The sequence below is a fragment of the Electrona antarctica genome (genome assembly GCF_951216825.1).
Source record: "Electrona antarctica genome assembly, chromosome: 23".
Lineage (NCBI taxonomy): Eukaryota > Metazoa > Chordata > Actinopteri > Myctophiformes > Myctophidae > Electrona > Electrona antarctica.
In genome coordinates, this window is record NC_136804.1 from 16,378,854 (window position 1) to 16,399,942 (window position 21,089).

Consider the following 21,089-nt stretch of genomic DNA (forward strand, 5'->3'; position numbering starts at 1 on the left):
CTCTTTTATAACCTCCTTCTTCCTCTCGCCGGCTCTCTTAGACTGAATTATGGGTCCCTAACAAATGATGATATCCCCTTGCTGATCTAAGAAGAACAGCAAGCCTTTATTTATAATCTCTTAGTTCTTTCGCTTCGCTTCTCTCCAAGGTTATTACAGTTAAGTAAAACTAACGAAATAACGATGATTGAAAAACATTTTGAGTTAACTGAAATAAAAATAGAAACTAGGCTTGACACAACTATAAACGACAACTAACTGAAACTCTGTTGCGTGTTTACTAAACCAGTGGTTCCCAAACTTTTTTGGACGGCCCAAATTGACATTTCTTAGCCTAGGAGTCGGGACCCCCATTTGTACGGCTCATTTCAAGGACCCCCAGTTTGATATGCATTAAGCTACGGACGCCCATTTTAACAGCATTTCTATCTCTGGGACCCCAATTTATATTGTAAAATCAATGTTAATTTAATTCTGAGAGTGTACAAATTGAACCAAGTTCAGACCCATAAGGGTCCATTTGGTTCCAAACTATCATTTAGCTGGGACCCCCTGGAACTCCATCAAGGACCCCTGGTGGTCCCTCTGACCCCACTTTGGGAACCAATGTACTAAACTAACTAATATCTCTCCGCTCTCTCGCTCTCCCACACAGGGGTGAGTTTTGGCTGGGTAACGACCACATTCACCTGCTGACAAAGTCCAAAGACATGATCCTTCGCATCGAGCTGGAGGATTTCGAGGGCGTCCGCGAGTACGCCAAGTTTGACCAGTTCTACGTGGCCAACGAGTTCCTCCACTACCGCCTGTCCATTAGCGGCTACAGGTACAGACAAAGCCTTTCAGCGTCAATCAACTGATTGACTGAATCAACTGATCAAGTAAAGCCTATGATGTGGAGCTCATACTGAAATTGCAGCCAGGCCAAGTGAACTTTACCATGCAAAATATCAAGCTCTGTTGTGTGCAGGAGATGTGTACACAAACTTTTGTGTACTTTTTAGACAACGTTTTCAGCCGCTTGTTTAAATGTATTGAGAGTTTAGTTGCTTCTAATGATTGCTATAGTAAGAGGTTCAAATGCCCCAACGCTCGGTTGGTGCAGACTGCAGAGGTAAAGTGCCTGCTCAACACTGCAGAGGTTGTGGGCTCGAATTCGCTGTGGCGCTTCCGGCGTTGTCGAGCGCCTATAGTCTATATACCAGTGTTTTTCAACCAGTGGTCTGGGGACCACCAGTGGTCCTTGAGGGGGCTCCAGGTGGTCCCCAGCTAAATGATGGAGATTGAGATGTTAAACAAATGGATCCTTATTAGATTCTTAACTCTTGGGAGCGTAAAATGAAACCAAATGGACCTTTGCGTGTCCATTTGGTTTCATTTTACACTCTCAAGAGTTAAATTATTGTTAAACATCTACATTACTTCATTTACAAGAAGTCTACAAAATTAGAGAATGTAGAAGAATTGTTATTTTGATCAATGCCTGTTCTCTCTCCTATGGTACCAACATCATTACAATACAGCATGGAATTGTGGACAAAATCTTATGCAACGACAACTAAATTCTTAAGTCTTGGGTCTGAGAGGCTAAGTGTCATCAAATGGTGGTCCGTGGCTCAAATGGCAAACAAATAATGGGCCTTGATACGAAAAGGTTTGAAAACCACTGGTGTATACGAACACAATTGGCCCGTGTTTGTGGGAGCGGAAGGTGGGAGCGTGATCATTGTCACTGCATGTAATGTAATGCTACGGGCTGGGGCGGGCGGCACTTGTCAGCAGGGAGTGTTGGGCGGGAGGAGTACTGTACTGTAGGTCAAAGGCTCTGGGGTGGGATCCTCACTGGCAGGTGAATCAGTAGGATACAACAGCAGTGACAACACAGAAATGTGGGTGGGGAGGAATCATTCGGCATAACGACTTGGAAAAAGGGGATAAAAAGCACAAGAAAGATATCATCGTGCCGTATAAGTTATATACGGCACGGAATGTGCAAGTCTGCTCCCTTCCAAAAAGACAAAATTAATAGATTATGGTTCAGTCACTGCAGGCAAGCAGCACCTCCGCAGATTATATTTTTTAAAAAAAAGAAATTATAACTACATTTCCACGCTTCATCCGACTCCTCACGGCAGACAGTAACTTGAGTGTTTAATAAAGCAAGACTAAAGTAGCAATTTGTTTTCTGTGACAGAGGTCCCTGGACTGCTCTAGACTATCGATTTCATAAGAAAAGCTTTATTTTCTAGAAGTACGCCAGCGTGACATTTGCATAACTATGCAATTTAAATCAAATTTGAAAGGATGTCTGAGTATGACAACCATTTTAAAACCCCATTATCACATACAGACAGTAAGGTTGCACCATGGGGACCACTTGTAAAAGAATGCTGTAATTGAAAACCGCTTTGCTAAGGTGTAGGGGGCTACGGAGATCTTAATAACAGCTGATAAAAAGATACTATATTATGTGTCCAGATCTGACTGAGAGCCTGCCATTGGATTTTTTGTTTGTTTCTTTGTTTGTTTGTTTGTTTGTTTGTTCATATCATATGAAAGCAGGGAATCATAGCTTCAAATTGACATATTGGTTGTTCAGTTTGACCCACCAATTATGGAGATATGGCTTATAGAGTAATGGCTTGCAGAGAACAGCGAGTTGAGAAAACAGGCCTGAAAGGTTCACTTATGTGGTCTACCTATAGCTACATGTTTAAGCATTTATTTAATATTTACATGTCAATTTCAGCTCTGACATGATTTCAGACTCTAGTATGTGAATAGTCTGCCTGTGCTATTAACTCATTTTGGATAAAAAAATAAATAAATTCAGTTCTTTTCCTCTGGTGAAAAGCTGGAGGTTGCACGATGACAGGCTCCCAGTCAAATCTGGTCACATATGTACAGTATTCACAAACACACAAAAATCATTGCTGTCGGGCACAAACCTTGCATCTCCATATTTATGTGTTTCTGAGTTTTTATTCATTCATTCATTCAGTTTTATTTATTCTCGAAATTACACTGAGTAATTAAACTCATTTTCAGTGTCGTCGAGTAATACAATATCATATAAAAACATCATAATACATCAGAAGATCAGGAAAAGGAAAACAAAATACATGTGAATTACATAAGGTTTACAAATAAAAACTAAGACAAATTTCAAAACAATCTAAAAACAGTTAGGCCTACATATTGTGGGGATCTGTATGCTCAACAAGGTTTTAAAACGACTCAAGTGTACCAATGTGGTCAATGTTAATGTAGTTTGCATTTGCAATTTCCATGTATTAGGGCCACAGAAGCTAAAAGCAGATCTACCAAGTTCAGAGTTAACTTTTGGTAAATGGATGCCCTCATTATGTTGTATAAGAGCGATGCGCAAAAGTAGCCAACATAGTAGATCTACAAGCTCACAATGCACCGGCGACATGTGAGCTTGAAGATCTGCCATTTGCGAGACCCAAACAATCCAGTGAACCCAGGATAAATCACAGATGATGTGTCTAAGACAAAGGTGCACCAAAAGTGTTTTGTAAATATTGAACCGTTGAAAAGTAGTAATAATAACTACATTGAACCCAATGGAACACAGGTTGACCTGAAAAGTAACCGATTTGGAAATGCGATGTCTCCGCCCCGACAGCGGACAATATTAAAAGACAACCAATCAATTGAATTCCTTTAAATGCGATTATTTTTACAACCAAATACTGTGTTTGTGTTTGAATGTAAACCACACAGCGGCACGGCGGGGAACGCCATCAGCTTCAACAAGCACTTCAACCACGACCAGAAGTTCTTCACCACGCCGGACCGCGACAACGACAAGTACCCGAGCGGCAACTGCGGCGCCTACTACAGCTCCGGCTGGTGGTTTGACGCCTGCATGTCGGCCAACCTCAACGGCAAGTACTACCACAAGAGGTACAAGGGCGTGCGGAACGGCATCTTCTGGGGCACCTGGCACAACATGACCACGGAGTACTACCCCACCAACTACAGGCAGGCCTTCAAGACCGTCAAGATGATGATACGGCCCAAGAACTACGCGCCGTAGGATGGACGTGACAAATGACGTGGACGGACAAACGGACACAGACAGACGGACGGACGGACGGACTCCCTGAGATGGACAAGCCGATATGGGCATAAAGACGAAGACGCTCCCACACATGCACGCAGTCACGCATGTATTAACTATGCTCCTACAAACAGAACAAAACACACGTGACGTTTGTATTACTATACTTGTGAGGACATCAAAACGTTTGGACGGTAATTTTATGAATGCCATTTTTACCTATTTTTGCCATTAACCCTATAACCCCAATGCCCGAGTTTAGTTTTGCCGGTGTCATGCGCCCCCAAATAGCTGATCTACAAGCTCTGGGGGTTGTTTGAACAGCTATTTTGTTAGATTTTATAAATCTAACATTTCTATAACCATAAAACAACAAAGGGTCCTCACTGTATCTCAAGTCATACTATAGACATTTGACCTTTACAAGTAAAGTAATACAAATGGAACACGCGCGTGTGCACCCACACACACACACACACACACACACACACACACACACACACACACACACACACACACACACACACACACACACACACACACACACACACACACACACACACACACACACACACACACACACACACACACACACACACAAATCATGAACCTTTAGGACCACTTTGATGCAGTAATAAGAAATGAACCAGAAAGAAGAAAGCAGTAAGGCAGTAAAGCCTGTGGGAGGCGGAGGTGATGTGATATAATAATGGACGATGGAGAATAGAGAACAGCAGGAGGGACAAGAACTACGGTAAACCTGATGTAAAAGGCTTCACATAAACACATGACAGCTTTTTACCGTTTCTCTGTTATTCCTGCCCTCGCTATCCCACTGGCTCATTGGCTACCCGATGAAGTCCCTGTTGGGCAGACACCTTGTATCTCCATATTTCTTTTTGACCCCTTTTGCCTGCAGTTTAGTCGTCAGGCCAATCGATTCCTCGCCAACTGCCAGTGAGGAGCCCCCACCGGGAGGACGTAGAGCCTTCGCCCTACTCCTCTAGGACAGTGGTTCTTAAACTTTTTCATGTCAAGGACCCCCAAATTGACACTAATTAGCCCGCAGACCCCCATTTGAAAAGATATGCCAGGGACCCCCATAAGAGAAGATTTCTACAGCTCTAGCAGTGATTCTCAGCCCGTTTAATTTCAAGGACCCCCAGTTTGACATGCATATTAGTCTACAGACCCCCATTTCTATCTCTGAGACCCCAAATTATATTGTAAAATCAATGTTAATTTAACTCTGAGAGTGTACAAATGGAACCAAATGGACCTGATCATTTGGTTCCGTTTATACACTCTCAAAGTTACAGACCCATAAGGGTCCATTTGGTTCCAAACTATCATTGAGCTGGGGACCCCCTGGAACTCCCTCAAGGACCCCTGGGGGTCCCCGGACCCCACTTTGGGAAACCACTGCTTTACATAGATCAGGGGTTTTCAACAGGTGGTCCGTGGACCACTGGTGGTCCGTGGACCACTGGTCCACTTTGGGAACCACTACTCTAGGCCTGTCACAATTATCACATAATCGCCTAATCGCAATCGTCTTCAATAGGTTTCCATGTTGAAAATGTGTGACAATTAATCGTCAACTTAAATTTGTAATCGTGACAGCCCTATACACTCCCTTTATACCCCTATACTGATTATTATTTTTTTCTTATTTTGGGGGTTTTGGACATACAAGGTTTCCGTGTGACAGTGACAATAAGCTCACTTTTTCTCTCTCTCTCTCTCTCTCTCTCTCTCTCTCTCTCTCATGAGACAGCCGAGCTCTCTCGCCCATGAGACAGCTGAGCTCTCTCGCCCATGAGACAGCCGAGCGAACGGTGCCAGTACATGGTACCACTAAAATCTAATGAGCTGCAATCATTTTTCCACTGCTCTAAGCGCTTTCATAATTAATAATGGCAGCCACTCAAGTGTGGGTTTTATGAGAGGCTGATGTGACAAATTCAACTGCAGCTAAAAGAATCTGTCACAAAAAGTCATTCATGACGAGTGGTGCGACTCAAATGATTTTCTTTGTAATCATTCTTTTAGTTGTTCACCTCTGAAGACAAAACTTTTTGGGCAACCCCTGTGACGGGTGGTGTGGCGGCATGCATGCAATATGCGGTTGGTTTCTGAATAGTGGGGTCTGGGGACCCCCAGGGGTCCACGGGGGGCTGGCTCCAGGGGGTCCCCAGCTAGAGTAGTTAATATAGCATCATCATCATCCGTTTAACCACTTTAGCCCTACGTATATGTATTGAATATAGATATCGACAAGCTCACAATGTATCGCATTGCAACGCGTTGTTGTGAGCTCGGGTTAAAGTGCATGGTTAAACTGAACTTTGGCTGGGGACCCCCTGGAACCCACTCAAGGACGACCTCTGGGGGTCCCCGGACCCCACTTTGAGAACCAGTACTGCTCTAGATCCAAGAAGTATTGGTTGTGAACATGTATGCAACAGTACCTGTCAAAACGTTTGCCATGGTTGTTGACGCCTAACTTATACTGTGTGACTGTAAATAACCGACAAATGATTTGTCATGATTTGCAACGTTATTGCTCTTCATAAATAACACATTAAGTTATGTGTTATTTATGAAGAGCAACAATGTTATGCGACAAAGTGTCAATTAGGCTTGCTTGAGGTGCCCTACATTCCAAAAAGCAGCAAGCTTAGAGGATGACTATGTGAGCTAACACAATCCAACTGCAGGGCTCAAACGCTTTCTGTCTAGTGTGTGTGTGTGTGTGTGTGTGTGTGTGTGTGTGTGTGTGTGTGTGTGTGTGTGTGTGTGTGTGTGTGTACACACACTGTGTACATTGAACAACTGCACATCTTGCTACTGGCCAGTTTCCAGGCGTATCACATAACTTGTGTAATACTGCCACCCTGTGTTATTTAATGGTATAGCATCACAAAAAGGTATAAAGGGCTCAACTCCAGAGGAATCTGTTAAAAAGTATAGTAGTATACATTATTTCAGGAAAAGAAATAGGATATTTTGCAAACAGTAAGCCCTTTGTCTACGTCGATCGACATCTATCAAGCTGCAATAATCAATTAGATACAAAAGTACATTTTATTAATTTTCCCCCTTTTTTGTGCTTGATGTGATGTGATGTACATAGGTTGAACCACTGGTTTTCAAAGTGGGCTCTCCATACTTTAGAACAACACATTATCGAGGCCGGGGGTTTAAGCTGAAGATGGACATTGTACAGTATTTATTTTTGCTGTGAGGTTATGATTGCTTTTTATATCACTAATATATTGGATTCTTACAGTGGACATTGAAGGCATAGCATGCAACTTTGTCTTTACATCAGTGGTACTGGTTCCCAAACTATTTCATGTCAAGGACCCCCAAATTGACACTAATTAGCTCATGGACCCCCATTTGAAGAGATATGCCAGGGACCCCCATAAGAGGAGATTTTTAGGCTCTAGCAATGATTCTCAACCCGTTTAATTTCAAGAACCCCCAGTTTGACATGCATATTAGTCTACAGACCCCCATTTAATGGCATTTCTATCTCTGAGACCCCAAATTATATTGTGAAATCAATGTTAATTTAACTCTGAGAGTGAACAAATGTGTACACTCTGGGGGGTCCCTGACATATCTCTTCAATTGGGGGTCCGTGGGCTAATTAGTGTCAATTTGGGGGTCCTTGACATGAAAAGGTTTGGGAACCACTGATATAAACAACATAAGGGAAATGTGCATACTAAGCCTTTAATGAATGAGTGTTTATGAAGAGGAATGTGTAGAAATGGGATGTTTTGATGACAAGGACAACACGTGTACAGTTAGAAGCTATATATGTGTGTACATACCAGCTACAAGCTTTTCTAGCATTTCATCTTCAATTGCCATGCAAAAATGAGAGATGCATTTACTTTTTTTATATATCAAAAACATAAATAAAGCTTAAGTACATGCTCAAGCTTGTTTGTGGTACATTTTGTACTTATACTCAAGTACATTTAGAATTCCGGACATTCACTTTCACTAACAAAGTAGTTCTACATTGCAGTATTGATACTTTTACTTAGTACTTTTTACCCCACTGCTACTGAGCAAAGTGTCTAGAGACTGTCCACACAGAAGTGAGTGTCCTTGTGAAAATCCCTCATAGTAAACAAACAAACAAACGAACATCAACATTAACTATCCAGTGAAATAAACTCCTCCCTGATGATATCTAACGTGGCATAAGACAGCCAGGGCTCCCCTCTGATCGGCTTGGAAGGTTTTACTGTGGTGGCTTGTTAACAATGGGGGTAGGAGATGTACACCCATAAAAGGGTTCATGAGGTGGCGAATAACGAGCATAGCAGATCTTGAATATATAAAACTAGATATAAAACTGTGTAATGCTACACTGAATTGACACAGTAGTATGGCCCTGGGGGAAGGGGTCAAGCTTGACTTTATGCTATAAATTAATGTATACATCTGCTGCTACAAATTAGCACTTCATCAGGCAGTGGTCAACCTGCTGTAGTCGACAAAACGGTGTGACCCGGCTGGGGCCTGTTACAATGGAGCCATCAGGATGACGATGTTAAGCCCAAACAGGCTCGGAAACCCCCCTACCCAACAGGCCAGATCAGGAGGCCGTTTCACACACACAGGGTCGAAAGGTGGGAATCCAGGCTAACACAGAAAACCCTCCGAGCCGGCGAACGCTTTCAGAGATTTTCCAAGCAGGCCCCATGATCCAGAAAAGGCTGGGGAGCGACAATAAAGGGGTTTTGGGTCCTACCTCATCCAGATACTGGATGTCAGGGCTGGCAGCAGTGGCTGCACTGCTGCTGGCGGGTCTCTCCTCTGCCAGCGACGCATCAGGGGCCAAGGCAGTTAGTGGTGCATCCTCCTCCTCGTCCTCCTCTTCGTCCTCCTACAATTTCATGGAATATCACAGATTGATTGATTTCCCATTAAATATCTGAGACCATTCATGTTCATGGAAGACGTTTCTATTGTTAGTTTGACCACTCTCATACTCTTTGATCTCAAAATAACTGATAGCCGAAAATAGCCAATCCACATTATAGACCAGCTATTTATGGTGCATGGCATGCTTCCATAGAAGACATGCCGGCTTCTATGAAATCCAAATAACAATTCTGGCGACGAGAACTTTAATCCGTTCAATTTACAATGAAGGCATTTAGCAGACGCTCTCACCCAGAGCCACTGAACCAGATATTGTCGCATTATGTCCTTATTTCTTTCATTTAATTGTTTTTATATGTCATGATTTTTTTTATGTCTGTGAAGCACTTTGTAAACCTGTTTTTGAAGTGTTATACACATTAAGTTTATTTATTATTAGTAGTATTATTAGTATTATTATTATCATCATTATTATTATTATTAATAATGCTGTACAACAATGCAGAGAGACAGCGTATTGCCTCAGTAACAGTAAACCAGGATCACAGGTAAAACCAAGAGCCTAGCATCAGTCTAAACAATTATTATCGCAATAATAATCTGTACGTTGAAACTATAGGATACCTCCATCGTTCCTTCCTCCTCCTCATCATCATCATCATCCTCCTCCTCCTCCTCCTCCGCTCCTCTCAGAGGCCCACTCCTCTGTTCTTCAGACCGGTTCATACTGAAACAAAGTGCATGCACACACATACACGTGCAAAGGGTGTTCAAATCAGTGTTAATTTTGTTGACTGAAACTATGATGAAACATGTCCGTCAACTACCTATTTCACTGACTAAAACTATGACAAAATGATGTTGACAATTTTGTCAACAAATGAAAAGTAGATTTAGATGTTAGGGAGGGACTAGTGTAGAAGAGATCCAGAACCAAGACACGTGATTTCATGCTTGGCTGAGTGTGGGTGTCACGCTAGCAGATGGACAAGTTTTTGCCTCCTTGCCTTGAGATGAGCATGTGAGCACCATTACTAATAGCCGCTGGAGAAGTGACACCCCCAGCATTAAAATGTCTCTGTCTGTCTGTCTGTCTGTCTGACAAGACAATAAATATTATGCCCATCATCCAATCCAGTGCACAAATAAATACAATAAAAACTCATTTAGCTCCTACATCCACCCAAGGGAATTATTATATCGAGCTTGAGGACAGAATAGATAGAACAAGGCGGCCATTGAGTTCAATGGAGAAGTGGTGCCATGTTCTATGGTTCCTCATCCTCAAGCCATAGATAGACATGATGTGTGTGCGTTTTAAATTATGTAAAATATTGTAAAATATTCAATGTTGCAATGTTTTTGGTTTGTTTGCGTTTGTGGTGGCTAAAAATGCCACCTAGGTTGTTTCCGATAGAGCCGAAGTCTGATCATCACTGCTGCTGGAGGCCCCTAATCCCCTTAGGCCACAGAGTTATTTTTTCCATTGGAAATACCAGGGAGTCAATAGCATCGCGGCATATACATGAACTGTGTTCCAAAAATAAACAAATGAGCCCGGCGATTATTATTTTTTGCCTGGTTTCCAGCCTGATTCACTGCGTTCTGTGAATTTGTTTAGTGAGGTGACAAAAAAAATTAATGGAAACCAGGCTCGGTGATTTCATATGGATAATTATGAAGCATCACTGATGGTGAAAAGAGACTCATTTATCCAAACGCAGACATAGGGTGCGTTTGGATATTCGCACTGAGCACACTGGTGTGCCCTCCTGTCGTTTGTTTATTCAGTGCAAACATGCGCCCGGGAGTGCCGAGTGCCCGCACTGACTGACCCTACTCACAAGTTGGGGTTGTCCAGTGTACGTGCGTCACTGACCGACCCTACTCAGAGGTTGGGGTTGTCCAGTGTACTCACTGCGGTGTCTCGGGCGCTCCCCGGTGGAGAAATTGGTCCTTTGAGCGTTATTATTACACACGCGTGGAGACCATAATGTTATGAATTACTTTTTCAATGTTACAGGATGGTCAGGTATTGTTTTAACTGGTTGTTCGTAAATAAGCCACACTCTGACACTCTATGGTGCTCTATGACGTCACTGCCCAGTGCACTCAAAAAACTGAGCACATTCCGGACCTTTTTGAAACCGCCTCCTCGCCACTCGCCCTACACACTTGCACTTATATGCGCGTTCACGTGAGGCTGTGCCATATTAAGTGCCGTCCGAAACCAAGCAGCCTTGAGTGGAAGTGGCTTATAAAGCCCTCAAGAGCGAGTCTATGCCGATCTAGACTCGATTGCCTTGTGCAGCCCTGCTCTCTGTCCGAATGGAAGTCGCGACCTACAAATGTAAGTACCACCACAAATAAAAGTGCTCCTAAACAATCTTCTTCTGATGCAGAATAGACAACGCTCCAACTGACACAAGGGCTCTTTATTTACCCCACAGTGAAAAACTATAAATGAAACCACACAAACAAAACACCTTTTTACACAATGATTTTTAAACACCATGGATGTATATGAAATGTCCTTTTTGACAGTCACGCTGTAATTCCTTTTAAATGTCCATATTAATGAAATCCACATGTCACACAAACATATACACGATGCAATGCAATATAACTGTACAAACAAAATAACAGGTAACACAATGGCATGATAGTAACCATGGCAATGAATGGCGTCTGTTTCCTGTTTCTGCACAAGGAGGGCAAGTGCATTTCCAAACTGTTTTTTATACCCAGCACTCTAATCAAGGGAACTTGATTCAGCTGGAGGGGCACTTCCTGAGGGAACCTCCCGAGAGCACTTCAAGTCAAGGGACTGGTTTCAAAAAGGGGGTCCCAGTGCGAATTTCCGAATTCAGTGTCATAAATTACACACAGTCACATTATATATACACGATGCAATGCAATATAACTGTACAAACAAAATAACAGGTAACCAGGATGCCATTGACAATGAATGGGGAATTCATGTGTCTGAGCAAATCAGCTGGGTATGTCGGTGGAAACCTGGAAACCCTTGGCCAATAAAGGACCACCATTCTTGGTGACACGGGTAGGCCTATGTGTCAAGGACAAGGTTGGTATAAGGTCAATAATTGATTAGAGCGCCCCTCACTTCAGACACGGGTGTGATTTTTTTTAAACAAAACGGGGGGGCGGGCACAAAATAAAGTTTGAGAATCACAGAACGTAGCCTACTAGACCTTTCTCACAGCAGCCATTTTGACCAGACAATTTTGACCATAGCATAGGTAAACTCACACGTGTCACGGTGTCGCCATAATGACGCTATTAATGAATTAAGGCTGTTCCAATTTAGCTCAAACTCGAGTCTCGTGGTTAAAACAAAACATTTTGGTTGGTAATAAGGTTGGTGAGCACTACTACATTATGTTTACTAACTGAAACCCTGAAATAAGAGTTAATTTAGCCTGGTAGCTCAGGGTGAACTTACATGTTGAAGGCTGGCAACATGGAAGTATAAAACATGGTGGTAATTCTTACCCAAAACTCCGACTTTTTTCAAATTCTTCGCATGTGAAGATATTTCCAAGTAGTTTCGGTGCAGTTACTTCGTTAGTTGAACGTGTTTGTAGCGTTTTGGTCTCGTTTCGCTACAGAGTCAGACTACAAACACAAATCACTGCCGACCGCAGTGGTGTTGATTACTGGCGGTTGTTGTTGGCTGAGTTGGCATAGCAACGAAGATGCCTCCGAGTCCTCATGGAGTAAAATTGTAAAAAACAAGGTAGAAATAAACAAACATCTTTTTTTTGCTTACATATCTGCCCATTTAAATTCTAATAAGTAGGACGTCGAAATGTCTACAACAGAAGTACAGCAAAAACAAACTGAGGGAAAATAATGATAGACTTTCCGTTGACGTCCACGAGATGGCGCCAAATAGCCGAGATACTATTAGTGAAAGTAGTGAAGTATTCAAAGGCACATGTTTTTCTTTTATTTATATCAAATCATTCATTATGATCTTGACATTCCCCCGCAAAAATGGTGGTTCTCAAAGTGGTTTGCAGGGGGTTCCAAATGGAGCCTTACAGGTAGGCTAACAGAGTGTACAAATGGAACATTTTATTCTGGGGGTCCTTGAAATTAAACATTTAAATTAAAAGAACCACTGAGCTATAGTGTAAATATGCTGGTGTGTTAATGACTTTTGATTCACTTCAAAACAATCAGGGTTCTGCTGAATGTTAATTATGTCATACAAATTATATTAAGTCTTTCAAACGTTCTGTATTTGTTTACTATTCTTATTCATATGTATATTGTTATGTAATATTTACAACAAGGTTTCTGCAGCATTAGCTCATTATTTTCTGGTGCAATATATGGATGAATTAATTATTTCAAATGATTGAGCTGCAGTGGTGGGCAGTAACAAAGTGCATATTATGCTCGCCCCAAATACAATGGTGTGCGTGGGTCACCTTTGCAGGGGGCCACAGTGCATAAGGTCCACACCTGGAATTCTTATGAGCTGGTGGGTCGTGGGTGTATCCACAGTAAAACATTCTTCCACCTATCATCATCGAGGAGGAAATGGGACCAACAGGATTCTTCTTTATTGTGATGACGGTGTAAGGGTGTTTAATCTGATGTGAAATGTATTCAAATATACATTTCCATGGTAGCCTTTCTGTAGGCCTATTCATTGTTATTTCCTCCAATGCCTAGCTAGGACATGATTTGTGTAGTTTAAGAGACGGAATGAGAGTAACCAGTGTGAACATGTTGAACAGTTCAACAAGTGTCTTGCAGCTGGTGCAGGTCTTAGCTGGTGTTGCTGCTGTTGCATAAAGCTTGTCCTCAAAACCTGTCTGTTCCGCACAGTTCTCCTCAATGGCTTGAGCGATTGATCGAACTTGCACATGGACATTGACCATTAGCATACACACAACACAACCATGACACATTTTTGTGCAAACAATGGAGATTCGGAGTTCGCGCTATGGGATCTGTCGTCGACAACATGGTACAGCCCTGCAAGTTATGGGGTCATCTCTGGCTAATGTCTTAAAATGGCCACACAGACAGAACAGTAGAACACACACACACAGACACACACACACACGCTGCAAGTGCAAACTTATAGGTCTTTCATTTGCAGCCTGTGTGTACACACGGGGATGGCTAGCTCCAGTGATCAGTTTATTGGTAGGCTATCATCATCACCACCACCTTTATTTTGTAGAAGGGCTACATGTTGAGCGCCCGGCCTTCATTCTCAATGTAGACGAGGTAACGCAGAACACATAGAACAATAATTTAAAACACGTGAATCAGAAAACAAACCATACTCCAAAATAAAAGAATAACACCTGTGTGAAGTGAGGGTCGCTCTTACTATCATACATCATCTCATTCCGGCCAATCACAATTTGCGTCCTCACTTTTGTCTTCAATGTTTGTTTACACAATGTTTGTGTTTACACAAACACTCAAAACTGGCCCTTCATTGTCAATGGCATTCAATGTTTGTTGTTTTCTCACTCAAAACTGGCCATTCATTGTCAATGGCATTCAATGTTTGTGTTAGGACAATGTTAGTGTTTACACAAACCCTCAAAGCTGGACATAGCGCCCCTCAAAAATAAAACAGTTACAATCTTGAACAAAAGTGTTAGAAACCATTGCCCTGAAGTGACCCAAAGACGAGTGAAGGTGAACTGATTCTTAAGGACTTGGGAAGTCAGCCGAGCGGGTTAGGTCTGGTAGGGAGGGATCGATGTGTTCTAGTGTACAGACACGTTTCAACGTGCCAGTAAACAAAAACCTCTCACTTGCTCACTTAAAAATGGACCCAGACACATCTCTCTGTAGACTAGACAGTATAGGTTACCTTACTGTGTTGATACTGTTACATGTTTGATTTTACTTCTAGATCTGTGGACAAAGACACCAACATAATTAACAAAACAAAAGACGGAAAACTATAAAATGCAACAATGTGAGTCCTTTGGTTTGTGAACTTTCCAGTTGATATTCATGATTCTTTATTTCTTTTCCCTTTTTACCTCCTTTTTGACTATATAGTTGTGTATATTCGTACGTCTCTAAATGTTTTGATGAATTGAAAATGGTGAGCCCTATTGTAAACAAGTGTAATGCTTTATGGTGTCGTCCACTCACTGTTAACCGTTTTTGTATCGAGTTGTACTTGAAATGTACTGTAATTCTGCAAACTGTTAATAAATCAATCAATTAATTCTTACAGGAATGCCTTAAGTGACAGAAGATAAATATCTGCACCAAATCGCAACTCAAGGCCCACCTCACTCATTTCAATCTTTAATGTTTGTCCATATTATAGATAGAATATCTGATGTGTTTGCATTGCATTGTGGGATGTGTTGTTTACTACAGTCTGCTGATCAGCACTGTACAGACAGATGTGTTGTTGCTGTGCTCATAAAAGCAACATTTAATAATATATAACAATAATTAGTCTGAATTGAGATTGTGACATGACATTGTGTCACGATGTGATGTGTTGTGAGCTTGCAGATCTACTATGAGTGCATGTGTTTGGTCCGATGAGTGTTTGGTCCCACCTCAAACCCTAACCTAACCATAACCGCAAGCACGGGAGCAGGCGCTAGTCCGAGGTGCGGACGCATGTCGAACCAATGCTCCGTCGGACCATAGACCATACATTTCTTTAAACGTAGGAAAAGGAAATAGACACTTGAGTGCTCATTAAGACTGCATTTAATGAAGGGGGGGAGTGATGTTTATAGACAGCTAGACTTCCTCAGTGTGAGTATCAGTATTGGTTACCTTTGTTAAATGAGTTAATTATATATGATTAACTTATGATGTGAATTATACATGTTTAAGCAATTAAGACCTGTGGCCAATTCCACAAACACCCTCTAAATCAGTAGTTCTCACAGCTTGTTAAAAAATAGCAGATGGTTTTATATCCTAGCAGGACCTGTCCCATTTTCATACAATGATGTATGCTATTGATATTTCCCAGAATGTAATTCACACCAAGACAGCATCCATACTGAGCTGAGAACTTGTCACCAATGAGATCAGTTGAGACTAACTGAGAGAATCAGTCAATGAAGAAAGTCTGTAAAAGTAGCTTCATTGCAAATACTATAACATCATATTTATAACACAAACTATTGTGCACACATTAAACTGAATTAATTTGACAGTCCATCGGTTCTTTCATGTTGCTGTTACACTGGTGCTTTGTGCTCCACATCACATAAAAGTACTGTACTTAAGTACAATTGGGAGGAATGTATTACTTTACTGGAGTATTTTTTAATGTTCTACGCTTCATCAGGGCAGCTGTGAGTCAGTGTTGGCTGTTTTTAACTTTTCTAAATAAAGTACCTTGATTTTTATCCACCCTCTCCTCATTTTTACCTTTTTGAGTGCTCGGATCGCGAGCACTCAATAATTTCATTTATTTGAGTCTTTCAACCTTGTCGTCATAAAACAATTCCAGAGGACTAGAGCTTGAACACCACTGTATTCAAACAATTGACTGACACTTGTCCACCTCGGGAGCCTAAGCATCTTTATATATGCCACCTGCAACTTACTATATTTTTCTGTAGCTGCAGTATACAGCTTTAAAAGGGGCAATCTTGACATCATTATACATTTACATAACATGTTGGCTTGTGAGCACTTTTACTGCCAGATAAAGAGGGGAATGCTGCCTTCCAATCCTCCTTAGTGTTAATAGTCATGACTAAACTCTTTTGGGGATTAAACTCGATATTAAACTGCTGTCTGATGTTATTTTGTGGGGATTTGTTTATATTATTTCTGTGAATGTTCTTTGTGAAAATTGTTCACATAAAAATATGTTCAGAGTTGCAGACGCGTCAGGGTGGACCCTTTCGTGGTCCCTGGACCCCTGCAAATCAGTGTACTGTGGTGTTTTATTGTCCATCGTACTACTGTGCTGTGTCACTGACAACAGTTCATGTGAGGCCAACACATAAAAGGCCACTTATAAGGAAACGTAACATAAGCTGTTAAATTATTTTCTTTCTTATCGTGTCCACAATATAGTCAGTTACAACACTTGGCTAGATGTGGTTCAGCCACAGCTGAACACATTGCTGTCCTTTCTCATTAAACTCTGCCAAGTCCGATGCTGTGCAGGGATGTTCCAGCAGGGGGCATGTGGCAGGTGCTGCATGGTCTGTGGCTCAGTTTCACAGTCACACACAACAGTGACGTAGAGTCTGTGGGGGCCGGGGGGCCAGGGTCCCCATGAGGAATTGGACCAGGGATCTCGGCCCCCATGAGGAATTTCCCTGAATATATATTCGCCTCGGTTCGTCCCGTTTGTGCCGCATCAGGTCGCGCCCGTTCGCGCAATTCTCGTCTTGCATTGACTTTGTATGTAATCGCGCCGCTCTAACCATCCAAGTCTGGCACTTTAACACGTCTGTTTTCCTCATTGTCCGGGGCGGGGGGTGGTGGGGGGTGGACCGCGTTGCCTGTCCCTTGTACACATGCAGATCAGGCATTTAAATGCTAATCTGGGTGCTTAACCTGCCAGGTAGGTAAGGGTATATGCATGCATACAGTACTTACTCTGCTTCTTAGGCTACTTGTTCACAATTAAACCACCACCAGCAAGAACACCCTGGCTGCCAGCCTGCCGTTGAAACCTTCCGCCGTCCCAGCGACAAAACACAGAACCTGCCGAGGCGGACAGGACTATAGCCTGCAATCATGGCATTTAAACATGCTCTTCTGTTTATAAACTAAACACAATGTCCTCGTCATTTGAAAATCCCCATTTTGCGAGAGTGGCTTTTGCTCGCCCAACACCAGATCTTAATCTATTTAAGCATTTCCATTTTCCACACTGCGTAGGTTGAGTCTGCTCCAGGGGTTAGTGCCTCACGCCTTTAACTCCATTGTTGTAGCTGGTGGGAGGTTGCCAGTTCTTTCTTCCCACTGAGTGACTCTCTCACTACTTATGCTCGGTGTTCCGAGCAGCGGGACGCTATTCAGGAAACTTTTCCTGGATTTAAGGCGGCTTTTGGCTGGCACATGGCCGAAGAGAGGGACTGTTGTTGCCGCTCTTTTCTGCTTGCTGCATTCCGTCGTATCTCTGGTGGGGCTATGCTTGCCAGGATGTACAAACGGTCTGTGGGTGTAGGTTTCAGACAGCCAGTGATAAGGCGGCAGCTAGCATTAAGGGCGGGGTCCACCTTCTTGGCATGGGCAGATCGCTCCCACACTGGGCAGGCATACTCGGCAGCTGAGCAGCAGAGCGCTAGTGCGGTTGACTTAAGAGTCTGTGGGTTAGCACCCCAGGTTGTGCCAGTGAGCTTGCGGATTATGTTGTTCCTCGCAGTCACTTTACACTTGGTCTTCTCTGTGTGGGTCTTAAAAGAGAGACATCTATCCAGGGTTACCTGCTTTTCTTTCCTCCTAGTTCAACAAAAAAGTGCCTGTTTTCAAGCATGCTTTCAATCAGCTCTGTCAGACAGATGTCTCTTGTGGTCTCCAGGATTAAAACCTGATTAAGAATTAATCTGTGGTTTAGGGTCACGTAACTCACGTTGCAACACAGAGCCAACAATGACACAAGTCACAGGCATTTCTTGGAAACAAGCCTATCTTTGGTCTAACATCCTAACAGTCCGACACTGACACTCAATAGTCCAACACCCTACCCCAAACCCTAACCACACGCGGAAGCCATGTGTTACTAGATCCAAACTGTTCATTTGAGGGACAGAAGTGTCGCTTGTGTGGGACAAGTGGGATGGGTCGGGATTAGAAACGTATTATAGACAGGTGCAATTATGGTTTGACCCTAAAAAAATTGCAACAGAAGGTTTCTCAACTGTTTTGTGTAGTATTAGGTGTCCTTAATAACATACTAAAAGTTTACCAAAGTTTGACCATGCGAAAGGTGTCATTTTCAAGATGGCCGCCGCCAGTTCTTAAAAGACCATTACTCATCCATTATTCATCCTAGACAAGTAATTTTGGTGTCTAACCCTATGTTTTAGTTATGTAGGAATCCAATTAGCTTATATAAATTACAGTTATGATTATAATAACTAGTGTATTTGAAAAGGTGGTTATAAGGTGGTTATAAGTGGTTTTAAAGGTTCAAAATGAACGCTTTCCAATATAAATTTACATTTATCCTTTTTCCACGTGCCATAATGCCCATCATTGGTGATTTTACTTGTAATTCAAATTATGTTGAAGCTTTCAACAATTTACTTAAGGAATAAATGCATTATTGTGTGGTACTGTGAAATTAGTCAAAACAGGGCCGCCACGTGAAGGCTCAGTACCGCTAACCCCTATTTTGTTTTGTTGCTTTTTTCATACTACACCGTTCTATTTCATGGTTTCTGACCATGAGAGACTCAATGGAATACCTATTTTTATTATTGGGTGTGTCTGGACCCTTATTGTGCATATTTACAAGATGGTGGCTACCCGAAATAGTGCTTTACCATGATTTCTACCATGATTGTTGACTGTTTTGGCAAACACAAGCAATATTAATCCATTGGCTAAGATTCATGGCACAGAAGGAACATATTTTCTTGAGCTTGCATATTGTCAAAATGGCTGCAAACATGAAAAAGAAAAGAGACATTACATTTCCTGTCAGATCCTATTACCCAGGGGGGCAAACCACCCCTTTTTGGATACCTGCATTTGCCATAACATCAAAGGTTGACCACCAGAAATATCTATGACCCAATAGAATCACAACCTATATGGACACACCGGTCAATTTCTTTGCTGGAAATGCAATATGGCCACCACAATATTAGCCCCCATTAGCCTATAATGCAGGTGAATAGGGCAACATTTTTAACTGAGGGATATTTCCACGAAACTTCACAGGTTGATCAATGATATGAATACCATAATGGTTTGTATTGGAAGTTTCCATGATATCCAATATGGCCACCACAATACTAGCACCCAGAAAATAGGTTTGGCTTCTGAACCAGATGAGCTATAAATACAAACTCATGGTTTCTAACCACGAAAGATATTATTGTTCTGGGGTGTTTCTTTGCAGAAAGACATCCCTCTGGCTGTATTTTGGTTTTGTTCTACTGTTTGTTGGAATTTCCTCTGTTTATGTTGACAATCATCCCTGGCAGGGACGTGCATCGCTGAGTATGGATGGTCTCTCAGTGACGGGAATGCAGTCCCCTGTCCATCTACAGAGCCAGCCTGGCCTATGTCAATGAACAAGACAATATCATGTAGCTGTATCAAAGGCTGCCAGAAAATCTGTTCATGTGCCAGGGACTGGAGACAAGATGCAGCAGGAGCTTCACTCCATTCCTGACTGGGAATGTCTCAGATGCATGCATCATTCTGTGTGCTCTTTATGGGCCCAAAACCACTGGCTCAACTCCAGTCCACTCCTCTGACAAGTGTCCTGCTCACTGACAAGAGTGACATCCTAGCACACTGGGAAGAGCACTTCAGTGAGGTGTTGAGAGTCCTCAATTTCCGAAGAGGATATTGCCACGATACCCCAGCTGCCAATCAAAGCTGATCTGGCTGACCCCCCCCCCACCAGTGCAGAGACGGTGAAAGCACTCCAACAACCCACTTCTGGAAAGGCACCAGGAGGTGATGGGTTGCCTGCAGACATCTACAAGAATGGAGGCATGGCACCTGTACCAGGTAATCTGGATAGGGGGAAGTCCCTCCAGACTTCAAGGACGCATCCATAGTGCATGTTTACAAGAGGAAAGGGGACAGGGCATACTACGATAACCATCATGGTATAGCCCTCCTGAGTCCTGAACATCACAGTAAAGATCTTAGCAAGAATCATCCTCAACCGGCTAATCAGCCATGCTGAGAATGTTGTCCCTGGATCCCAATGTGGTTTCCACGGAGGCAGAGGTACCTGTAACATGATCTTTTCCATTTGCCAGCTGCAAGAAAAGTGGAGAGAGCAGAAGGGTCTCTATATGGTGTTTGTCGACCTCACCAAGGCCTTTCACACAGTCAATCGTGAGGGCCTGTGGCAGATCCCTGGCAAGTTTGGCTGTCCAGGGACATTGATCTC

The 21,089-nt window shown here is 42.5% G+C and overlaps 2 protein-coding genes across 2 annotated transcripts in view; one reads left to right on the plus strand and one right to left on the minus strand.

Annotated features, from left to right (window-relative positions):
* The window catches only part of fgl2a (fibrinogen-like 2a), a 28,265-nt gene extending 23,777 nt beyond the window's left edge, over positions 1 to 4,488 (plus strand). The window contains exons 5-7 of the mRNA XM_079494062.1: positions 656 to 826; positions 3,748 to 4,359; positions 4,412 to 4,488. Coding sequence (XP_079350188.1) covers positions 656 to 826; positions 3,748 to 4,063 — 487 coding nt within the window. The 3' untranslated portion in view covers positions 4,064 to 4,359; positions 4,412 to 4,488. The remainder of the gene's footprint in view (positions 1 to 655; positions 827 to 3,747; positions 4,360 to 4,411) is intronic.
* Positions 1 to 12,690, minus strand: part of ccdc146 (coiled-coil domain containing 146) — a 163,355-nt gene extending 150,665 nt beyond the window's left edge. The window contains exons 1-3 of the mRNA XM_079494262.1: positions 12,515 to 12,690; positions 9,623 to 9,725; positions 8,865 to 8,999 (exon numbers count right to left, since the gene is read on the minus strand). Of these exons, the coding sequence (XP_079350388.1) occupies positions 8,865 to 8,999; positions 9,623 to 9,724 (237 nt within the window). The 5' untranslated portion in view covers position 9,725; positions 12,515 to 12,690. The remainder of the gene's footprint in view (positions 1 to 8,864; positions 9,000 to 9,622; positions 9,726 to 12,514) is intronic.
* Between the last annotated feature and the right edge of the window lie 8,399 nt (positions 12,691 to 21,089).